At 43.5% G+C, this 22130-nt stretch overlaps 1 protein-coding gene across 6 annotated transcripts in view; it reads right to left on the bottom strand.

Annotated features, from left to right (window-relative positions):
- Nucleotides 1–603: 603 nt before the first annotated feature.
- The window catches only part of Yeats2 (YEATS domain containing 2), a 90166-nt gene continuing 68639 nt past the window's right edge, over nt 604–22130 (bottom strand). For 5 of the 6 annotated variants that reach the window (XM_087902326.1, XM_087902328.1, XM_087902342.1 and 2 more), the window contains 12 exons: nt 21494–21670; nt 18700–18877; nt 17514–17642; nt 16192–16290; nt 9824–9926; nt 8629–8702; nt 8129–8208; nt 6999–7200; nt 5040–5266; nt 4380–4454; nt 3361–3434; nt 604–2222 (listed from right to left, as the gene is read on the bottom strand). In XM_087902326.1, the coding sequence (XP_087758452.1) occupies nt 2114–2222; nt 3361–3434; nt 4380–4454; nt 5040–5266; nt 6999–7200; nt 8129–8208; nt 8629–8702; nt 9824–9926; nt 16192–16290; nt 17514–17642; nt 18700–18877; nt 21494–21670 (1527 nt within the window). In that variant the 3' untranslated portion in view covers nt 604–2113. The other variant, XM_087902354.1, reaches the window with a different exon arrangement.

The raw sequence follows: 22130 nt of genomic DNA on the forward strand, positions 1-22130 counted from the left end.
CCACTCACCTGAGGCCCAGGGAGGGGCTGTCAGCACCCACCCTGACCTATGCCCCAGCTAACCTTACTCTCTGGGGTTCTGCTTTTTCACTGGCTCTCTGTGACGTTGCTTCCCAGCAGGCTACCTCTGTGGACTGTATTCCTAGGCCTCTTTGTAGAAATTCCCTTCAAAAGCCACAGACTTCAGAGCCTTTAGTTTTGCAGTGTCTTCGCCTTTCGGTAATTTTTTAAAAGCCAGAATACCAGATGACAATACAAGGGCCGTCATAGGAGTGGCTTTCAGACCTCAGCACAGACCAACCTTAACTCAGTGATAAACCAGTTTATTTGACTATCTCTTTTTTAATTTTTTATTTTTTTTGCAAAATTGAACCCGTTCATGAATCTTCCTTAAATTGCTTGTATGAAATGATTATGTTCATGGTCACCAAGCAAAGTGTCTTCTGTTTTATATGGGACCTAAATGTATCTGTGATCCTTTTATATTACATGGTTGCAGAACTTTTTTGAAGGAAGAAGATAGTAATTTAAATTCACAAGATCCATACCATGGTCAAATCCCAATGAGCCCTCCAAGTATGGCGCTTCCAGCTCAGAAAACACATCACAAATACTAAAAGTTTTATTGTAGACAAAATGATACACAATTATGTTACACATTATAATAGAAAAACACTTGAAACATTAACATACACAGAGACTCTTAAATCATTTGCTATTTCTTTATCAAAAAGCAAATTCTTTAGGTTTTCATCACAACAAATGAATCTGCTCTCATCTGAATAACCTACCAAGTAGGTCTCCGTCCACTTCTAAAGAAATCTGTGTGTGGGCCTATCAATCTGCTGGGTGGTCTCCAGACCAAATTCTTAAGGCTTATATACCAAGTCTTCCGTTAAGCCATGCTTGTCCTATTCCTGCTGGAAAGATCCCTTCTGTACCTGCAGCTCTCAGTCATATTTCACCCAGCTACCTTCCCGCTGTTTCCTGACTCACACACCAATCTACGGGACTGGGAGAACAGATTTTCTGTTGCTTACCTAAAGTGTCTTTGACTTTGACTCAGATCTTTCAAGTTTGCTTTGAGCAGAGTAAGAGAATGTTTCCAACTGAAACTAAGGTCTTTCCTTTGCCTCCACAAGAGTGACTAGGACTGGAGAGGCCCTAGCGTCCACAGACTCCAATCTGCCCCTCACAGAGCGACTCTGTTCCTAAGTACTGGCACACTGGGTCAGAGCAGTTCTCGCCCACAGTAAGGCACTCACAGGTGTTTCAACCCTTTTCATCTCAATAAGACTCTTTGGCAGAGAAGGACAGGACCCTAGGTCCACCAAGGGGACAATCCCAGGAAGGTTTGCCCTGAGGCTGCCTCCCCAGCCCCTGGACATGCGGCAGCAGGAAAAGCTTCTGCAGCCATCATGGATATGAGGACCCAGTGCTCATATTACCACAGGCCAAGTGCCTGACTCTGTGGATGATGCTCACACCAACAGTGATAGTTTCCTTGGTCTCATGAGCACAGGCTTGCTGCCTTCTGATCTCTGCTGGGACTCTCAGCACTGCTTTGACACTGGCTGTCACAGAAGCACTGGCACCGGGGTCCCATGACAAAGTCTCAGTCTGAAGCCTCTTGACTTTCCACATGGCATATTACTCCTTCCATAGCTGACTCACACTGGCCAAGAGTGCAGCCTTTCCACACTGCAGCCAAGGTAGAAGGTATGTCCTTGCTGTTCTTCTTTAGATTACCCTAGACCAGCGTGTCAGATATATCTCCACCTTCTGGAAAGTAGGCCCCATGTGAACCCAAGCACACCCCAAAGAGGGAGCACCTTGTGTATGTGCCTTGTCTCACACTAAGGCCCTCCAGAGCCTGTACGGAGTAAAGAAATACAAGCTGACAGAGTTGTGTCCATTCAGCTGCCCTCCAGAACTGGGAAAGAACTGTCTTCAAAGGGCTGCACCTGGGAGTCAACGCCCTTGTGATACACGCAGTTACACAGAAGGAATAGTACGGTAGCCATGGCATTCTAACGCACAGAAAACCACCTTTCCCCAGACACAAGCGTCACCAGTCTTCAGACTTCAGATACAGCTTCCCATCTTCACTGTATTCACTGGTCCTCGTTCAGTCTCCCCATGTGTTTGTTTGTGAGAAAATCCAGAAAAGGAATGTTGCAAATGGCCTGGTGAATATTACTCACTGTGATTTCTTTGGGAACCCTAGTCCAAAAGACCCAAAAGTATAATTAGGTATAAAGTGTCAAATGCATTCAATAATCATTTAGTTAGTTAATTCACTAAAAGGACCATTCTCATAGAAGGATGTGACGACAAAGGCCATGCAATGACTCAGGCCCATTCATTTTATGAATTCTTCTTTCGGATTAAAGATATAACTCCAATTACAGTCCTACCCAGGGTTCAAATCTTACCCCCGGTTACAGGAACAACTTCATGTTGGCTCAATGATTAGCCGACAGAGAAAAGAGACAGCAGAAGAAAATGTTCCTAAGTCTTCTTCTAAGTGTTTCTAAGTCTTAGCAGATTCGTTTGCTTCCAAACAGCATGAAAATATGGGCTATCTCTCTTATCTTAGAAGACGGGAGGTGAATCCTGGTCAGCCAAGTGTGAGGTTACAGGCTCTCATTCAAACAACCGAGGGTGCCACATCTCCAGTCATGAACAAGGAGAAAAAGCATGGCTCCTCCTAATTCACAAGCAAGGCAACAGAGAGCAGACCTGAAAATTTTTGTCCCCAATTCTTTTTTTTTTTTTTTAAATTCAAGACCTCTATGTTGTCTACATATGTCTGACCTAATATCCTCAGGTACTGCAATACAGTGACAGGATTTTATGACAGCTGTCAGTGGAACAGGAAGGAAAGGAGGATGTGGACTATTGCTCTTTTAAGGCCAGGGAACTCTGCATTCCACTCAGAGATGAACGTATCAGAAAAGAAGTGGCAGTGAGCTCAAGGGTCCCCAACCAGTGAGATGAGTCTAAATGTGGGGCCTGTGGTCTGCGACACTGGAGACGACTCCCTTTCGGAGCTTGGCTTCCCAGTTTCTGAGAGGAATAATGTGTCTGCAATGACAAAAACCTTAGGTAATATTTATCAAACTTGACCCTAGAGTCTGCCGTGTGAGAGGTTGCTCTCTTTAATGGAAGAACCTGCTGCCTGCTCTACCTGGGGGGGGGGGGCACAGCTAGGCTCTCCACAGAGGCTCTCTCAGAACTACAGAACAGACCTCAGTCTGGGTCTAAAGCCCAGCACAGCAACTCTACCTCCTCCTACATTGAAGACAGAACTTCAAGAGACTGAATTGCAAAGCCTGTGCTCTCAGCTGCGCAACAGTACCTGTTGGGAGATGCCGCCTGGTATCCAACTGCCAGTGCCTGTCTCAGGATGTCACTTACCAGCTGCTCCGTGGCCTACAACAGAAGACTGGTATTGACAAAATAGTCACCTGCTTGCTAGTGGAAAGGATACAATCGACCTCATCTTTGACCAAAACCTTTGAAATAACTGTCAACCATTACAAAGGTCTCAGGAAAAACTGAATTTTTGTTTAGAGGCCATGATGTAGAGAAATTATAAATTGGATGAAGAGGTTTTCATTAACCAGACATGGTTTTCTAAGGAAAAAAAGAGTGTTGTGTGAGGGCTGCTACCAAAGCCTCCTTTTGGAGGGGATGCGGAATGGAAAAGAACTGAGGTGAGGACCAGGCAGGCAAAGGAGCTGCTGCTTTTTTAGCCCTCTGCCCGTGGACAGGACAGTTGTGGCTGCTTCTCTGTTGTCAGACAGGGAAAACCTGAGGCTGTTTTTTTCCCTCTGTAAAATGGTAAGAGCACAGACACTTCTCACACTAGGATACTTCTTCTTAGTCATTTAAGAAAACTTATCTATTTTATGTATATAGTGCTTTATCTGTGTATACAACATTATGCCAGAAGAGGGCATCAGATCCCATTATAGATGGTTAGGAGCAATCCCACGTGGTTGCTGGGAAATGAACTCAGGGTCTCTGGAAGAGCAGCCAGTCCTCTTAACTTCTGAGCCATCTCTCCAGTCGCTGGGATACTTCTTAATGAGAATACAAAATAGCACTAAAAAGGCACAGACATGTGCTGGAGCTCGGGGACTCTGGGGAAGACCACCTGCCTGGCATGCATGAGGCCTGTGGTTTACCCTCAACACAACAACAAACCTCAGCTCTTAGAGGGACATGACTTAGTTTACTTAACAGAAAAGAAACTTAAAGTCTAAATATGACAAGGGATTTAAAAGCTGTCTTCTCTGCTCCCCTCAGGCCTAGAGTCTAACCTGGCCAGCCTCGGTCACAGTTCAAGTCCCTCTGCTGGCAGCAGTAACCCACCTTCAAGATCATGTCCTCTACCACTGATGCGTACATGTTCCTGTGCAGTGCCACGGGCTGCAGGGTGATCCCAATCTGGAAGAGCAGAAGAAAGTCATGTGTTCCACCAACATTAGCAGACCTCTTCCTGAGCAAGCAGGAGAAGGGCTCTCTAATCACTCGGGACAACATGGAGTCATTTTTTCACCCCAAACCTCTTATCATGAAACAACATGATTGGAGTCTCTGAAAAATTCAAAATGGTGCAAGCAATAATTAAAAGCTGCTAGGTGCCATGGGTTGTGAGTTCTCTCCCAGGTAACAAGGGAAGCGTGCTCTGCAACTGTAGCAAGCTGGGAGGAGACTTCCCTCAAGTAGGAACTGCAATATGATATGCCTTGTGAAAAAGAAACGCTTCTCCTGAGGCAGAGGAGCAAGGAACCCAGGACAAAGCCTGTGTCTAGCCCTCGGCTTTGTAGCCATGTTCAACACGCAACCTTTCCCCAAGCACTTACAGCTCTTGCAGAAGGCTCCAATATGAGAAAGTGGGGGTACACCTAAGTTATGGGCAGGAGCCAGTCACAATCACCCTGGCAGACTGGTGTTTGAGCTCATCTGGTGGGGTGTCTGGACTCTGCACCTGGCCCATGATTTGACAGCACCAGAGCCGTAGCGTCCTACCTTCTGTGTAATGTCACCGACAAATCCCGAGCCTGGAGTTGGTGGTAGGTAGAACCTCATTTCTTCCTGCTTTTCCTCCTGCTCCTTTTTAATGGTCGTCTTCAACGGCTCTGAGAGGCTGAGGACATCCACTTCCTCCTCGTTCTCAGGCTCCCGTTTCTGAAACTGCTGCAGATCCTCCAGCTTCCGGCAGAGGTCCTCGGCAGTGGAGAAGGACGACAGGCACTCTAGAGAAGAGGAAGCAGTCTGGGAAGGCAGAGTCTGCTGCCAGCTAATCTTGTCCAGTTCAACTTCTATAGCTCTCTCATGAGAACCAGAGCCTCATGAAGTAGAAATGCAGACAGGCATCCTATTCTAAATGTACTCTATCTGCCATTAAGGCCAAAGACAGTACATAATTCACTCCGCTGAGAAGGCCACTGCCCCACTTCCTGAATCAGTAATTTTCTTCATTTTTTAAAATCTGGAAAATGTAGAAATGCACAGTGAAGAACATAAAGTCACTTCTATTCAGGCTGGAGATGTGGCTGAGTTGGTTAGAGCGCCGGGCTAGCATGCAGGAGGTCTTGGGATTAGGAGTCCCAAGTCTGGTTACCAGTACTGCACTGAGTGTGGTAGCACATGCCTATAAATCCAGGGCTTTGGGAGGTAGAGGCAGGAGGACCAGAAGTACAAATTCATCTTGGCTACACAGTGAGCTCAGGGCCAGCCTGGACTATCTGAGAACTCTGGCTTACTGCCCCGAGGGAAGTCCTGTTGACAGGGTAATGTAGACAGCCTTCAATAGGTGTGTACCAATAACATCAGGACAATAAAGTCAGGTACATACTCCTTTGCAACAGAGGACGTGAGGTCCAGGCCAGGTACAAGGTGGGCTTTTATGAGCAACACAATGGTGGTGGCTCACTAGCTCCTGGCTCCCTGTTTTACCAATTACAAGTGTTGGTGATGTGCCATGAAACTTGGGGTTACCATGTGGTCTCTGCTCACCAAGGCCACAGATCTAGAAGCTGACAGACTCTCTCAGCACAGATACTACATGCCATAGCAGATGAGACAAACGACCACTGAGCACCAGGCTCCCGGGAAGTTTTCTGCAGAAAGCAAAACTTACCTAGAAGGGGTAGGGACTTATCCACTTGTCCCCAGGTTCCCTCAGATGGAATAGAGGGCTTGGCTGAACTTACTCTTTAGGGCACAATCAGATGCTGCTCTAATCCTAATGTTATCCTTCAGTAGTTGTCTGTTTCTTTACTATATATACTGTTTATATACATGTGTATTACATAACATATACACCATATATATGCACATATACTGTTACAAACTATAGCAATACATACGGTTTCTTTACTATATATACTGTTTATATATGTGTATAGTGCATAACACATACAACATATATATGTATATATACTGTTACAAACTGTAGCAGTACATATACTGTTTCTTTACTATATATACATGTGTATATTACATAACATATACTATATATATATATATATATGTATATATACTGATACAAACTGTAGCAGTATATATACTGTTTCTTTCCTACAACACTGTTGATTGTTCTCACGTGCCCCTAACACCCTCCCCTGGGGTTCGAAAACACCCAAGATACTGGCCTTTCTTCGTGGGAAAAGGCAAACTTGCCTTTTAGGGGTTCCCTAAGGTCACAAAGAAAGGGAAGTTACTTCTATCTGAGGTAGAGTGTAAGTTAGGAATCTTTAAAGTAATGCTGAGGAGGAGCAGTGCATGCTACCTGATGGCATGAAGTAAACATTCCTGGCTGGAAATGCTTGAAACACTTGGGTATAAACATTTCTGAAGGGCCATGTAGTCTGGGGTGTCATGGTTAAGAAAAATGGTCTTGCCATCTAGAGCAGCTTCCCTGTGCCCCTAACGGCTGGAGGGAGGCATGCACACTTAACACGGAAGCAGCCTACTAAGGCCTACCTGGCTCACTGTCAATTTGGGTCAGCACATCTTCAATGGAGTCCCCATCATGGCGCAGGCTCTCAGGATCTGGTGGGGTGTAACCGTGGCAGCGGCACCAGTGAGCAATGTGCTTGGTTTTTAGGGGTGTCAGGTGGTGGAATCTTGGATTCTTCTCCAGTATTTCTTGTAACACTTTTCGTACTGTCATTGCTCTTTGCCACTTAAAAAGGTTTTGAACCAAAATTAAATCATTAAATTTTAAAATCAATTGCTATGCACTAAAATAAAACAAGCAATTAAAAAGTCAGATTCTATCACTCTATAGCAACAAAAGAACATACAAAAGAGCTTCTCTGCGAACCCGTAAGGAAAGATACAACTGACTCCGCCTGTCCTCCAGCCTTCATCAGTGTGCAGTGGCATGTATGTGTATGCAAACGCACAAACACACAATGAAACTTAAATGTAATACAAAGAATCTCTACTGGTCCTAATGTTCACAAAATAAAATAGAAACTCCTAGGTTTCTATTTACAACTTTTTGTTGAGTCATGAGCAAACTTTTCATTCTCTCCAGACCAACCATAATGACGCTACTTTCTGCTACTGCCTAGCCACACTGTATACACTGTCCCGTCTTTTCGCACGATTCAACTGCATCTGGCAACACTGTTGTAAGTACTCCATAAAAATCTGGATTTATTATTATTTTGAAATTTACAAGTTTAAAAAATTTAGTTTTATGTGCACGTGTGTGCCACTTGCATGCTTAATGTCTGAAGAGTCTAGAGAAGGACGCTGATCTCTTGGAAATGGGGTTACAGACCACTGTGAGCTGCCATGATGAGGCTGGGAAATGAACCCAAGTCTTCTGTGAGAGCAGCCATCTTGCTGCTGAACAATCTCTCCAACCCCAGAAAGCATGAGATACTTCCACTGGTACAGGAGAGCAGGCCTTTGCAAAGGTATCTGAGATCCAGAGAATGACATCTGTGATTGAAAAATATATCTAGCACCAAGCACCTTAAAGAAATACATTGAAATTTGTCTCATTTTTCCTTACACATAGAGCACATACAGATGCTGACCCCGCTTTGCTGCCTGGCTTTCGGTGGTGGGCTAAAAACCCAGCTGGCAAACAGTCTTACCTCAGCAGCTCTCCTTTTCCCAATGTTCCAGCCATAATACTGCTCCACGGACTTTGCAGAAAAGCAGCTGGCATCTTCACCTAGAAGAAAGATTGCTGTGGTTTAGACAAATTTTGTTTATTGGAGATTGTTGTGGAATATTAGTTGACGATGATTACATTTGTTTATGCTTTGGAACATTTGTTTAATGATGCAAAATGTGTTAGATTCTTGTATGTTGCATTTGTTTAACTCCATGAAGCTGTTACTCCCCCTGTCTAAACCACCTGACTGGTCTAAGGGAGGGTTGGGGTAAAGTAGCTGAGAATTGAGGCATTTGTTTAGCATGCACAGGGCTCTTGGTTTCGTTGCCAGCCTGCACCCAAGTCTAACCAGATATAACCAAGATCCTGTGACTCCCAGACCCCTGCAAGTGGCTGGCTAAGTCACAATCACTGCAACATTCCAAGTACTTTACAATTTAACAAAACGAACGTGTGGGTTGAGAACAACTGTCTTACCTTTTGCAGTAATTAACGGAATCTTCTTGACCACTGCTGTCAAGAGCTGCTGGATAGTCTCCAAATGATCTACCCTGACAAGTATAAACAATGGTACCAAATTGTATAGGCTTATCGAACACACACACACACACACACACACACACACACACACACACACACACCCCAACTGTTCCCTCTGCTCACAAAAAGGCTCCTTTCCTTTCTTTGTTTTTAAGGACAGGTTTTCATGTACCCCTGGCTGACCTCAAATTTGCAGATGATCTTGAATATCTGATCTTCCTATCTCTGCACCCCAACCCTGCCCAGTGTTAGAATTATGGGTGTGAACCACTATATAAAATTCTAGATCTTTTTATAAAACATTTTATACTTAAAATGAAATGTTAAGAACAGATTTTAACAAATTATACAACTCAGACATTTTATCTACATTTGAAAATTAGCAGTAAGAATCTCTTTGCAAGGTGACTGCTATTACACAAATGCCTGTCTTAGGGTTATTGACTGATGCCTCCATCTGTCATGTTAAGAAACACAATGTTTCTATTGTCTCTAGAAGCGCCTGGCAACTCAAAGGAAGGCTCCTAATTTGGAAATGAGCAAATCTAGTGAAGGTTTTCTAGAGGAAGCAAGAGGAGCATGGCTATGCAGAGGCAGCTGTGAAGCAGGCAGGGTTTGTGAATACCCAGGAAGAAAATGATTACATTTGAGCATGCTATCCCCATTCAACAGAGGCTGTACATCAGCAAGCTCAAGTGAGTCCTGGGGTTCCCATGATTACTGGTCAAGTGCTACTCCTAAGCTATACCACTGGCTAAAATAAACTCTTTGGAGGCTGGAAAGATGGCTCAGTGGTTAATTAAGAGCACTGACTGTTTTTCCTAAGGACCCACGTTCAATTCCCAGCACTGACAGGGTGGTTCACAACTATCTGAAACTCTAGTCCCAGGGGATCTGACACTTTCTTCTGGCCTCCTTGGATATCAGGTACACAAGAAGTGTACAGACATACAACCATACAAAATACCCATACACATAAAAAAATAAACTCCTCAGCCCTGAAAGACAATGCCCCTATCCCCAGAGGCCTAATTCACTATGTCCACACACACTCAGCTATCACAATGATTTTGAAAAAGCATCACAGAGACACCAAAAGTAGAGCCCCCTTAGAAGAAACTGGAATACTTACTTAATGACATAGGTGCCCAGTTCAGAGCTCTCTTCAGTTTTCACCGCTGTCTGGCCCTCCTGGGAGAGGCAGTTTGGCCCTGGGGCCTCTGGTTCAGTCTTCACTACAAAGGAAGATCAACAAAAAGAACTGCCAGGAGCTAACTGTGCCAGCAAAACAAGTGTACTCAATTGAGGGCACTGCAAGCTAAGGTGTGAGGACATAACAGACCCGATGGCTCCTGTTCTCAGTCTCAGCACACAGACAACTGTAGCCTAGGTCTCAGGGTAGCCAACTATAGGTGGACCCCCTACCACACCACACTGCTCTGCACCTCTCTCAACTCCACCCCAGGACTGAGATTAGTACACAATACGTGTATTCTGGTGTCATCTTTCCAGCTAAGCTTACCGACCTGAGGTATTTGCCTCGTATTCAGAGACACAGGACAGAAAGTGAAAGGAAGATCTGTTGTGCTTGGCAATTTTCAAGTTAATTTTATCTGGCTTTCAATACCATAGGCCGAGTATCCTCAATCTGAACTGAAGTACTTCAACAATCACAGTTTCTCAAATGCCAACATGCTGCTGCACAGGTAAAACTGTTCATGTGTACAAAATTATTTCTATTATACTGTTTTGGGTATTTTGAGACAGGGTCTCATCAGCCAGGTCGGCCTTGAGTTTCCTCTGTGGTCCAGTTGGCCTGAAACTAACAGAATGCCTCCCGAGAACTGGAATTACAGATGGAGCCACTACACCTGGCTATCATGCATACAAAATTAGTTAAAAAATATGAACTTATCTTCAGGTTACATGTCTAAGGTGCATATAAAGCATAAATTCTTTATATTTGAGTTTCATTCCCAAAATATTTTATTACATACATACTTACTTACACGCATATATTTATATATTTATGTAAATACTGAAAAATTCAAAACACTTCTGACAGGAGATCAACTGTATTAACTCTACTGACATAAACATTAATGTCTCAGAAGACATGCCTTTCTTTCCTTAGAGTTTTCTTTAATCAAAAGACTACACTGACATCGTTCTTGAGTCTGTACAGCTTCCCTGCCTTTACTCTCAGATAGCCTTTATTTATTTGTTTGTTTGTTTATTTATTTAAGTGCACGTGTGTGTCTGTGTGGTATGTGCACTTGAGTGCAGGTGCCCGAGGAGATCAGAAGAGGGCACTGGTTCCCCAGCAGCTGCAGTTATGAGGGGCTATGAGCTAGTGAGTGCTAGGAATCAAACTCAGGTTCTCTGCAAGAGTAGTGTTTGCTTTCAACAGCTGCGCTATCTCTCTAGACTGAGTCTGTCTTGTACATTGGCACTAAAAGCACTTATTGCTATTTTCCTGCTCAGTACTGTCCAGTCTTACACAACAGCGTCGTCTGATAAATGTTTCCTCGTCACACACCCATGTTTCTTTCAACCCAGTCACTCTGTGCCCTGCCTGTCTCTATCAGGCCCTCGATGACAAGCCTGGCTCCTGTGGAGTCAGCACCACTGTGGTTATTACGAACACAGGTCTTCCATGTTTCTTGACAGACATTTACAATCTTTCCCACAGGTGGATCCCCAGAACCCAGGATGAGCACTGCTGAGGTTGTTAAAAACTGATCGCTGGTTTCCCAAGTGCTTCTATCATTTTGTAGCCCACTGATGCTAACCCAGGTTCCCCTTACTTTAGGTCCCCAGGAGCCTCTGTATTGGGAAAACTTGAATTCCTGGTGATTCTGCTTTGTTGCTAGGATTTTAATCTGTATTTCCTTCATAACTAACAAATCTGAGTAATTCTAGGGCTTTGCGCTACTGAATATCCTCTTTTGTGAAGTGTTGTTTTTCACACTGACTTTGAATGGTCTATGGCTGGACTTTTTGCTCTTTTTTAATATTTTCTGATGGAGTAAAGTTACCATAATAAAGCCTAACATTTTTCATTTTTCTGACATCTTGTGTCTCATATTTTCTTCCATTAAAGAAAGTGTTTCTAAACCTTTCACATTCAGGTTTATATTCTACCTCAAGTTACCTGTTAGCTTTAATGTAAGGCAGGTTTCTTGCTTTCAGACATGATGTGCCCACTTCTCATGCCAGTCAAAGAAAAGACCATCCCTCCCCAGCTGACTGTATCATAACTATTCTTTCCTGTTCCATGAGTCTTTCTTTCTAATCTTTGCCTATTTCAAAGGCCAAGACTCCTTAGTATTCATATCTGCTACCCTAAGTTTTCATGGTTTTTGTTCAAGATTGCTCTGCTACTGAAAAACCTGATTAATAAATTACCTCATTACTATTTCACTAAAAGCCAAGGCCAGCCTTTGCTTCCAGAATGCTGAGGTTGGGGTTAGGAATTTAGCGCTTGCCTAGCATGAATGAGGCCCTGGGTTTGGTCCTCCGTTTCGGGGGTGGGGGGGGGGTGAGGGGAAACAGAATGCTGAGGTTATAGGGGTACATCACCACACCTGACTTTGGCTATTGAATTTTAGGTGTTTGGACTCTGAACTATGATACACTTTTCCATTCATCTCCTCTTAATTTCTCTTAAAAATGTTTAGGGCTGTTCCACAAACCTAACACTGATTTTTACTCTTTACTTTTATTTATGTGTGTGCATGTGTGTATGCCAGGACTGTGAGGGTGTGATGCGAGAAGAGGGCATCAGACTTAGATCCCCAAGAGCTGAAGCTATAGGTTGCTGTGAATTAGGGGTACAGGTGCTGGGATCCAAACTTAGGTTCTCTGCAAGAACAGTAAGAGCTCTTAACTGCTGAGCTAACTCTCTAGCGCCACCTCTGCCCATCATTCTAACTGCTGAGCTAACTCTCTAGCGCCACCTCTGCCCATCATTCTAACTGCTGAGCTAACTCTCTAGCGCCACCTCTGCCCATCATTCTAACCTCGTCTAGTATGTGTGGCATACACTTACCATGGCACATGGGGAGGTCAGAGGACAACTCGTGGAAACTAGTTCTCTCTTTCCACTGTGTGGACTCTGGGGCCCAAACTCAGGTCCCTCAGCCTTGGGGGAAAGTACTTCACCAAACAATGGCCCCAAACATTGTTTTTGTCCCACCCTTCCTGCTCCTCATTAACTGATATTTGATATGTATGAGCTCCCCCTCCTCCTTTTAGGTTTACTGCAAGGGTCTTATCTTATTATATAGTTCAGACTAGTCTTGAACTTGCCACAGATTTCATGCCTCAGCCTTCTGAATGTTGGTATTACCAAAGTAAGCTATAATACCTCATATAAAATGTTTCCCTTAATTCTATTTTTTAAGATTTAATTTATTTCTTATATATGGACATTTTGTCTGCATGCATGTACGGATGCCATGTATGTGCATGGTGCCCACAGAAGAGGGCTGCAGATCACCTAAAATGGGAGTTAGAAATACTTGGGAGCTAACATGTTGAGTACTTTGAATTGAACTCAGGTCCTATCTAGAACAACAGGTGCTCTTAACTGCTGAGCCATAGCTTCAGGTCGTGCCTTTAATTTTTTAATTTGAGGTTACTATGTAGAAATTATAGAAATTAAAATGATCTCTTGATATAAACTAACTCATATTGAGTGACGTCGGCAACGCCACAGTTAATGGTTCCCCAATCCCTAGCCATTCTGGGACTTCCAGAAACAGGAGGAGGCCCTAAGAAAAAGTTCAGACACCCTAGCTCTATAGGTCTCTTGGCTCGGGAGGTGGAGGCGCACACCTTTAATCCCAGCACTCAGGAGGCAGAGGCAGGTGGATCTCTGTAACCAAGGCCAGCCTGGTTTACAGAGTGAGTTCCAGCATAGTCAATACTGTTCCACAGAGAAACCTTGTCTTGAACCCCACCCCCAAAAGGATAGTCCTTTGAATTTGACTTTTAACAAATTAAAAATATTTTGTTTGAGTGTTTTGCCTGCATGCATGTGTATCACACACATGTACCCGCAGAGAGCATTGGATCACCTAGTCCTGGAGTTTATGGAAATAGGTGTTAAAGTGCCATGTAGGTGCTGAGACTTGAACCTAAGGCCTCTGAAAGAATAGCATGTTCTCTTACTACTGAACCATTGATTGCTCCAACTTCACAAATCTGTCATTTGAATACTTAGAGAAATACATGAGCACAGATTTTAGAATCTTTTTATTTTTGAATGAAGGTATCACGCACCCCAGGCTGGCCTTAATCTTGCTAAATAGCTGAGGAAGACCCTGAACCCCCGGCTTTATTTATTATTTATGCATTCATTCACTTGTATCTTACTGTATGGATATTTTGCCTGTTCGTTTACTTATTTGGATTTTATGTGCATGGATATTTTGCTTGTGAGTAGTCTGTGTAGTCATGTGTAAGTTCCTGAAGAGGCCAGAAGAGGGCACTGGATTCTCTGGAACTGGAGTTTCAGGCAGTTGTGAGCTGCCATGTGGGTGTTGGGAACTGAACCTGAGTCCTCTGGAAGAACAACCACTCTTATGCACTGAGCCATCTCTCTGGCCCCATGGTTTTCCTCCTTCTACCACATAAATGTTGGGATTACAGGTATGTGCCACCACACTTGATAACCAATCAAAACACTTTCAGGTTAGGGAAAATGTTGTGCAACAGGAATGAAAATGTGTTCTTTAAGATTTATAATAACCACTGCTAACTGGAAGCCACCAAATGCTCTCAATGAAGAAAACAAAAATTACAATATATGCCTTCAATGTAAAACCATAGCTAGGCGGTTTACATAAACCATATGAACAAACCTAAAAAGTAATGGACAAAATCAAGCACAAAAATCGTGATGCTTTCATTTTCTCAATCTCAAAATTAGAAATAATCTATGGTGACAGAAGTTACAATATTGGTTGACTACAGAGACTGGAAACTGGATAAGGGTTAAAAAAAAATGTAAGCACCACAGAAATTTTCATATCTTGGATGGTACATCAAATGGTGTGTTTATTATCTCTATACCTCACTGCATGTTTACTTAGGTTAAAATCAAAATAAAGGGCTGGTGAGGTGGCTCAGTGGGCAAAGGCGCTTGCTGCCAAGTTCAGCCCCTGGAATTCACACAGTGGAAGCACAGAAATGACCCCTACAAGCTGTCCTACACTGTGTGTACGCCAGTATGCACACACACAATTAATGCAATAAAAAATAAAACCAAAAGATGCTCTGCCCTAGTCCGAGATGAAATGAATAGATCTGGTGCAGACTGATTTCACAGCTATATTCTGCTCAAGGGCAGACAAATGCTTCCCCACGCAGGGTAATCTATAAATACTGGAGGCTTTATATGGTCTCTACAGGAACCAAACTCAGACCAATAAAGATTTACTAACAAAACCATAACTAGGTCCCTGTCAGTTATACTCTTCTCTGAGGGAGCATTTAGCAAATTACAAATTCACCTCCCAAGACAATGGGATCCAGAATGCCTGAAAAGCAGTCTAGCACAAATTTCAACTTCACTGTTTCCTGTATTTGGGAAGTGTATATATACATCTCCAAACACAATCTCTAGGATGTGACAGCTATGCTGAAGGACTACATGAGAATTAGTGTCAGGATTACACAGACATAGCAGGAGGTACTGGGACTGAGCATATGGAGTCTGTCACTGCTAGAGTTGCTACAGATAAAGGTTTGCTCTGATTCACTGTTCTCCGCCTTCTAGTCATCTATTCTTACGGTCAGGAATGTTCTGCTGGTGCAGTCTGCTCCCCGCTAAAGCTCCTTCCTCACAACTATGGTGCCCCAAACTGGTCAATCTCCATAAATAAGCCCTTCAAGTCTTGTCTCTGCTGTTCCCTTAATCCATATCCCTTGACCACCGTACAGATGAAGGGCTCTCTATTCTTTAAAAAAAAAGAAGTCTGATTTATACATGCCCGTGAAAGTCTGTCCCCAGTAGGGTGGTGGTGGTACACACCTTTAGTCCCAGTACTCAAGAGACAGAAGCAGGCCTGTCTCTGTGAGTTTGAGGACAGCCTGGCCTACAGAGTGAGTTCCATAATAGTCTGGGTGATACAGAGAAACCTGTCTCGAAAACCCAACTGACCAAACAAACAAAACAACAAAAACCCCACAAAGTCCTGTTCCCAGGAGCCCTGACCAGACATTCTGAACTGTAGCATGTTAGTAATTGCTTTTCAGATCACTTGTTCTGCACTTACCAAGCAGTTTGCTATTTATGCAACCTGCCTCAACCCAGTTAAAACTGGAGGGCAAAATGATGCCTGATATCCCTCAATGTCTAGTTCCCTTAGTCTATGACATTAAGTATCTATTTATTTGTCATATATCTGTCAAGATGTTGGCATTTAAAACATTAAGACTACAGGAAGTCCTGTATGCAATTTTGGAACAGAGACTCTGTGAAGTACTACATACCTTTTGCAACAGCTACTGGAGCAGAGCTAGGGGCAGCTGGATTTGGGACACCAATAGGCAGGACGGTAGGCAATTTGCTGGTGGAAAATGACTGAACCACTAAGGCAGAAAGAGAAAGGAGACAGGAATGGTGACAGAAGTTAGTATTTATTCTTCAACAATTTTACACATGTATAATTATTCTGGCCACACTCATTCCACCTTCTCCTACCCCTTTACATCCCCTTTACCAGCTCCTCTTTCTTCCAGCAAGCTCCTCCCACTATGATCTTTTTGTTTTGAGACTTACTCAGTTTAACCAGCAAGCCCTGCATACAGACATTGGAATGGTGCTATCTACTGGAGCACCGGCAACTTGCCAGTGGTTGAACCACTGAAGACACAACTCCCCCTCTCTCAGTAGCCATCAGCTGCCAATAGGTGCCCCCAGTGCAGGGGCTGGGCTTGTGAGGCACTCTCCCATCCATGATTGAGCACTGACAGACCCAGTCCTGTCTAGGCAATCACAGTGACTGCAAGTTCTTGAGTGCAATGTCCATGGTGTGTCCAGAAGACAGAGTGTCATGGCCCTACTCCCCAACCTGAGGCTCTTATATTCTTTCTACTCCATCTTCCTTGAGAGACAATTCATTTTAATTGCTAGCGGCAGGGTAACTGAGCTACATTCTCCACTACAGTCATGGGAGCATGCCAGGAAACTATGAAAATAAAAACCAAATAAACTCAACTCTCACACATGCTCAAAGTGTTCCTTTTTTACTTATCTTTAGAAATTGGTAGCTAGGGCCAGTAAGATGGCTCAGGTGATGTGGGATACCCCTCTTTATTCTGTGAATACGTTTTATTACTATTGGTTAATTAAGAAGCTACTGTGGCCTACAGCAGGGCAGAATATAGCAAGGTGGGAAATCCAAGCAGAGATAGAAGAGGAAAGAAGGTGGAGTCATGGGGATGCCAGGACCTTACCGGTAAGTCACACCTTCGTGACAATGTACAGATTAATAGAAATGGGTTAATATATGACGTTAAGAGCTAGGTAGGAGTATGCCTAAGCCATTGGGCAAGCAGTGTTGTAATTAATATAGCTTCTGTGTGATTATTTGGGTCTGGGTGGCTGGGAAACAAAGGCTCAATCTCTGTCCACACTCAGGGGGCATAGATGGTTGCCACCAGGCATCATAGTAGCCTGAATATGTACACGCACACACACACACACACACACACACACACACACACACACTATAATTTAAAAGCTAAGAGGCACCACCACCTGGTAGAAGGAGTCTCGAGTTGGAGCGGTGTGAGGACAAGGGTGGACGCACCTTTATTCACAGGCATCAGCACAGTCTGCACGCCACCGGAGGTGTTGATGCTTAGTGGCTTGAGTTGACTGGGAATTGTCAGGACAGCCTGTTGGGGATTGGACTGACCAGAATGAATCTTCAACAATCCTACAGCAGTTGGGAAGACAAAGCCGAGTAAAGGTCAGACACCTCCTTCAAGCTCCTGCCCTCTCTGCCACTTTTAGTTTCTCCCACAAGGAAGTTCCTAGGACAATCACCCTTTAAAAATAAAAAGTTGGGTACAGGAGGCAATGGATAATGGAGATTTTACAATGAAACTTTGATATGATATAAAATAATAATTTTTCAAGTATCCTTGCCCTAAAATAAATTAAAAAAACAACAACAACAACAAAATATAGGACAGAAAATTCTGCAAACACATAAAACAGAACAGAGCAAAATTCTGCAAATCTAACAGAAAGGTGCAGAGAGAGGCAAAGGGCCACTCTGCAGACAGCAACCACTGCTGAGACATGTCCTTTGGAGAGAACAATGACCTGGTTGCTTTGTAGTTTTCAAATTCCTATTTTCATCAAAATATTGTATAATAAGCAGTTGAAAAGCAAAAAGAGGACAAAGTTTCTGACCAAATACTCCAACACTGTCCTCATCCAGTGCCTGTAATTGCTTGCAACCCTCTTTGATTAATTACCTCAACAATTTGTTTTTCATTATTTCAGCGTTTATATAAAAATAGAGAGAATGTGTGTACTGCAGGCCTGGCTTCCTTAACCTTCTTGGGGCCAAAGCGAGGGAGAAAAGTCTGTTTTTGAGCCAGGATTTGGAGTGTAGGAAAAAAGAAAAGGAGAAAAAAGTGCCTCAAAAGGCTTGTCTCAGTAATGGGAATGGTGGCACATGCCTTTAATCCCACCTATCAGGAAACAGAGGCAAGAGGATTTCTTTTGAGTTTGGGCCAACCTGGTCTACATAACGAGTTCCAAGACAGCCAGGACTACACAGTAAGGGTACCTGCTGCCAAGCCTGATGAGCAGAGAAGCAACTCCTTCAAGTTGCCCACACACTCTCTCACCCCCTCACACTAAATGTAGCTATTTGGAAAATATTTCTGGATTATTTAATAATATTTAAATAGAAAATATAAATACTTTTCATACACACTGTGGTCTAGTGAAAGAAAGAGAAGGAACGTCATGGTACTTACCTGACACGGTGGCTTTCCCAGGGATGGAACTTGGTGTGGACACCAGGGATGCCGCGCTGACAGAGGGAGCTGTGCCCTTGCAAGTGCCTATGGTGGCCTGGCCTACACACACTTGTGGCTGCCCAGGAGTTTTGATTATAGAACCGACAGAGGATGACACGGGGGCTGATGCTTCAGGCTGTTCAGTCACGGAGACAAAAGAGGAATGAGTGGAATTAGGAAGAGAGCAGTGTGACTTACGCAGCACAGGGGCTCACATACAGCACGCTAGCAAGCAGCAACTCTCGGTTATCATTTTATTAAGGATGCCTGCTTACACATGCAGGCACGTGTACCACGGCACTCAAGTGAGGGCACGAGAGGACAACGTGTAGCGGTCAATTCTCTCCTCCTACCACATGGGTCCTGAGAATTAAATTCAGGTTGCCAGCAGACACCTTTATAAACTAAACCACCTCCTAGCCCATGTTTTTTAAAAAATAGTTCCTTTAAAAAAATTTTTAAGATTTACTTTTATTTATTTGTTTGTGTGTACATGTGTGTTTATGTATGTACATGTGTGTTATGTTTGCTCAGGTGCCTGCCTGCAGAATCCAAGAGAGGGCATCAGATCCCCGGAGCAGGAGTTACAGGAGGCTGTGAGCCACCTGACATGGGTGACGGAAACCAAACTCAGGTCACCTGGAAGAGCAGCAAGTGTTCTCAAGTGCTGAGCCATCTCTTCAGGCCATAAAATGATGATTTCTCGGGGCTGGGGATGTAGGTCACAGAACACTAACCTATTGTGCATAAAACCCTGGTTTTGATTGCTCCCATGGCATAAATTGGGTGTGGCAGATACCCGGAATCTCACTTACAGGTAGAAAGGATGGTTTCTCTAATTTAGTAGTTACTGTATTTTTACATTTCACAGACCAGCAAAATTATTTTTTCAGTAATTAAAGAAAAAAGGTCCACTAGATAAGATATACTTTTTTAAATTAAAAAATTATTATTTGTGTGTGTGTGTGTGTGTGTGCGTGCCTGCACAAATGTGTGCGGGTCTGAACATGTGGAGAACATTACCTTGGGATCCAACTCAGGCTTCCGGCCTTGCTAACCCTCCCCCTTTACCTGCTGAGCCATCTAGCCAGCCTTATATAACTTTATGAAAGGCCATTCAATATCAAAAGAGAGGACATATTTTCAGAATGTATAAATGGAATAAAATGAACTTTATTAAAACAACTGAGAGGAAAGGTAACAGTGCCACAAAGACTTGAAAGTGACATTACTGCAGAAAGCTTTGACCAGAACAACTGTACACTGCAGGACCCTCAAGAGTCACAGCAGACAAAATACTTGGATCACAGAGCACGTAGAAAGAAAGCAGCATGGGTGAACATGCCATACAAATGCTGCAAGGCACAGCAGCACAACCGTGATCCGGCACAACAGGCTGTCACAGGCCTGTTTAAAGGGAAAACAAATTTCTCCAACAAATGATGTTAGGTCAGCTAGGTACTTACACAGAAGGAACGAAGCTTGGTTCTAAAATCTGACACCACAAACTAAAGTCAACTCAAGATGGACCAAATTAAAAGAGAAGGACCATGGATTAGCCACAGCTTCTTAGACATGGCACCAAATAAGCAATGAAAGCAAACCCAGTAAACAGAACTTCAAATAAGTGCTGTCTGTGGTTCAGAGGCTGCTACCAAGAGAAGGTGGGTTGCTGAGATGGCTGGGTGAGTAAAGGTGCTTGTCACACAAGTCTGCTGACTTGAGTTCAATTCCAAGAACCCGAAGTGGGAGCAGAGAATCAATCTGTAACAGCAGAATGCACTCATCCACACATTACACATAAAGGATTTAGAAAGTATAACTCTTCTAGTTAGCTGGCAGGAACAGGAAATGGCACATCTACTTTGTCAGTCCCTCAAAATATGAGGTGGTACCACACGAGCCAGCTATTCTACTCCTACCTCTGTAAAGAAGAAAAATGAAATGTGTACACACGTTTCTAGAAGCACTCCTAACAGTAAAAAGTAGGAGACAGATGTTCCATTAACTGGTAGGCAAAAACTACAAAAACCAACTAGATAGCCATAAATCTAAGTATTATTCATATACAGAAAAAAATAAAAGAATGATACATGTTAGAATGTAGATAAACTTTGAAAATGTTATGTGAATGCCTGTAACTCCATGAAGCAGAGGCAAGGGCCAGCCTGAGCTATATAGACTGTCAAAACAAGACAAAAAACACTGAATAGAACTAGGAAGATATAAAAGGCCATGTGTATAGCTGCATATATAAAATTATAAAATTCTCCAAACAGGAAAATCCATTTAGAAAGGTTTGAGCAGTCAAGATGGCTCATGAGTAACAGATTTTAATGCCAAGATCCCACAGTGAAGGGAGAGAACAGACTCCTCCAAGTTGCTTCTGATCCCTAACATCCTCCCCATTCCCCAACCCGTACCCACAAACACACACCCTACTAAAGTAAAACCAAAAACACAGAAAAGGAAGCTTAGTGTTTTGCACAGGGCTGGAGGGAAAGAGGATTGATTTGAGATAGCTTTGGGGGACATTGAAAATGTTGTGGAACTAGATGATGAGAGGAGTTAGCCAGCCCTGTAAATAGAATAAAAACCACTGAACTACATTTTGGAACAGTACATTTATTGCTATGTGATTTCTATACATCAGTTTTAAAAAGGACCAGCATCTCAGGGGTTCTAAAAAGCCCCACTGTTGTGCCTGGGGATGTCCTTTTTACCCATTCTGGTTTTCACAGCAGGCTCTCACCTGATGTGCAGCTCCATTTGCTGAGAAGGTCACAGTAGGGGAGGGAGCAGCTGTGATCACCCCTCCTGACACGCGCAGCATGGTGGTTCCAGGCTTGGCAAGTTGTGAAGCTGCAGGCACAGATTTCAGAGTGTTGTCGGGTAACTTCACCAGCGAGGCCTGTCCAGCAGTAGCTGCCTGCAGCAATCAAAAGGCCAAGAGACAAACATGCACAACTTGTTCCTCATCCGCATTAGAAACATATGTAAGCAAGTCGTGTCAATCAGGACTGTGGGATGCAGGAATCTTTCCAACAAGCTGAATTGTACAACCACAGAGGTTCCCTTACACTAAAGTGGAAGAAATAAACAAATACATTTGCAAATCACCATTTGTAATCCATATCTTCAAGCTATCAGGCCCTGCTTTCAAAATAACTGAGTCAAAGTTTCCTTAAATTTCATGGAGTATTTCTGTGGTCTATGTGTGTGATAAGATCATGTATGTGCATGCTTGTGCACATGAAAAGGCTGCAGGAGGACCTCAGGTGCTCTGCTCCATTACTCTTTGCTTATTTCCTAGAGACCGGGTCTCTCACTGACCCTAGGCTAGTGGTCAGTACCCTGTGACTCTCCAGCGTCTGCCCCTTAAAACACTG

This window comes from Myodes glareolus, chromosome 2 (genome assembly GCF_982192425.1).
Source record: "Myodes glareolus chromosome 2, mMyoGla1.1, whole genome shotgun sequence".
NCBI lineage: Eukaryota > Metazoa > Chordata > Mammalia > Rodentia > Cricetidae > Myodes > Myodes glareolus.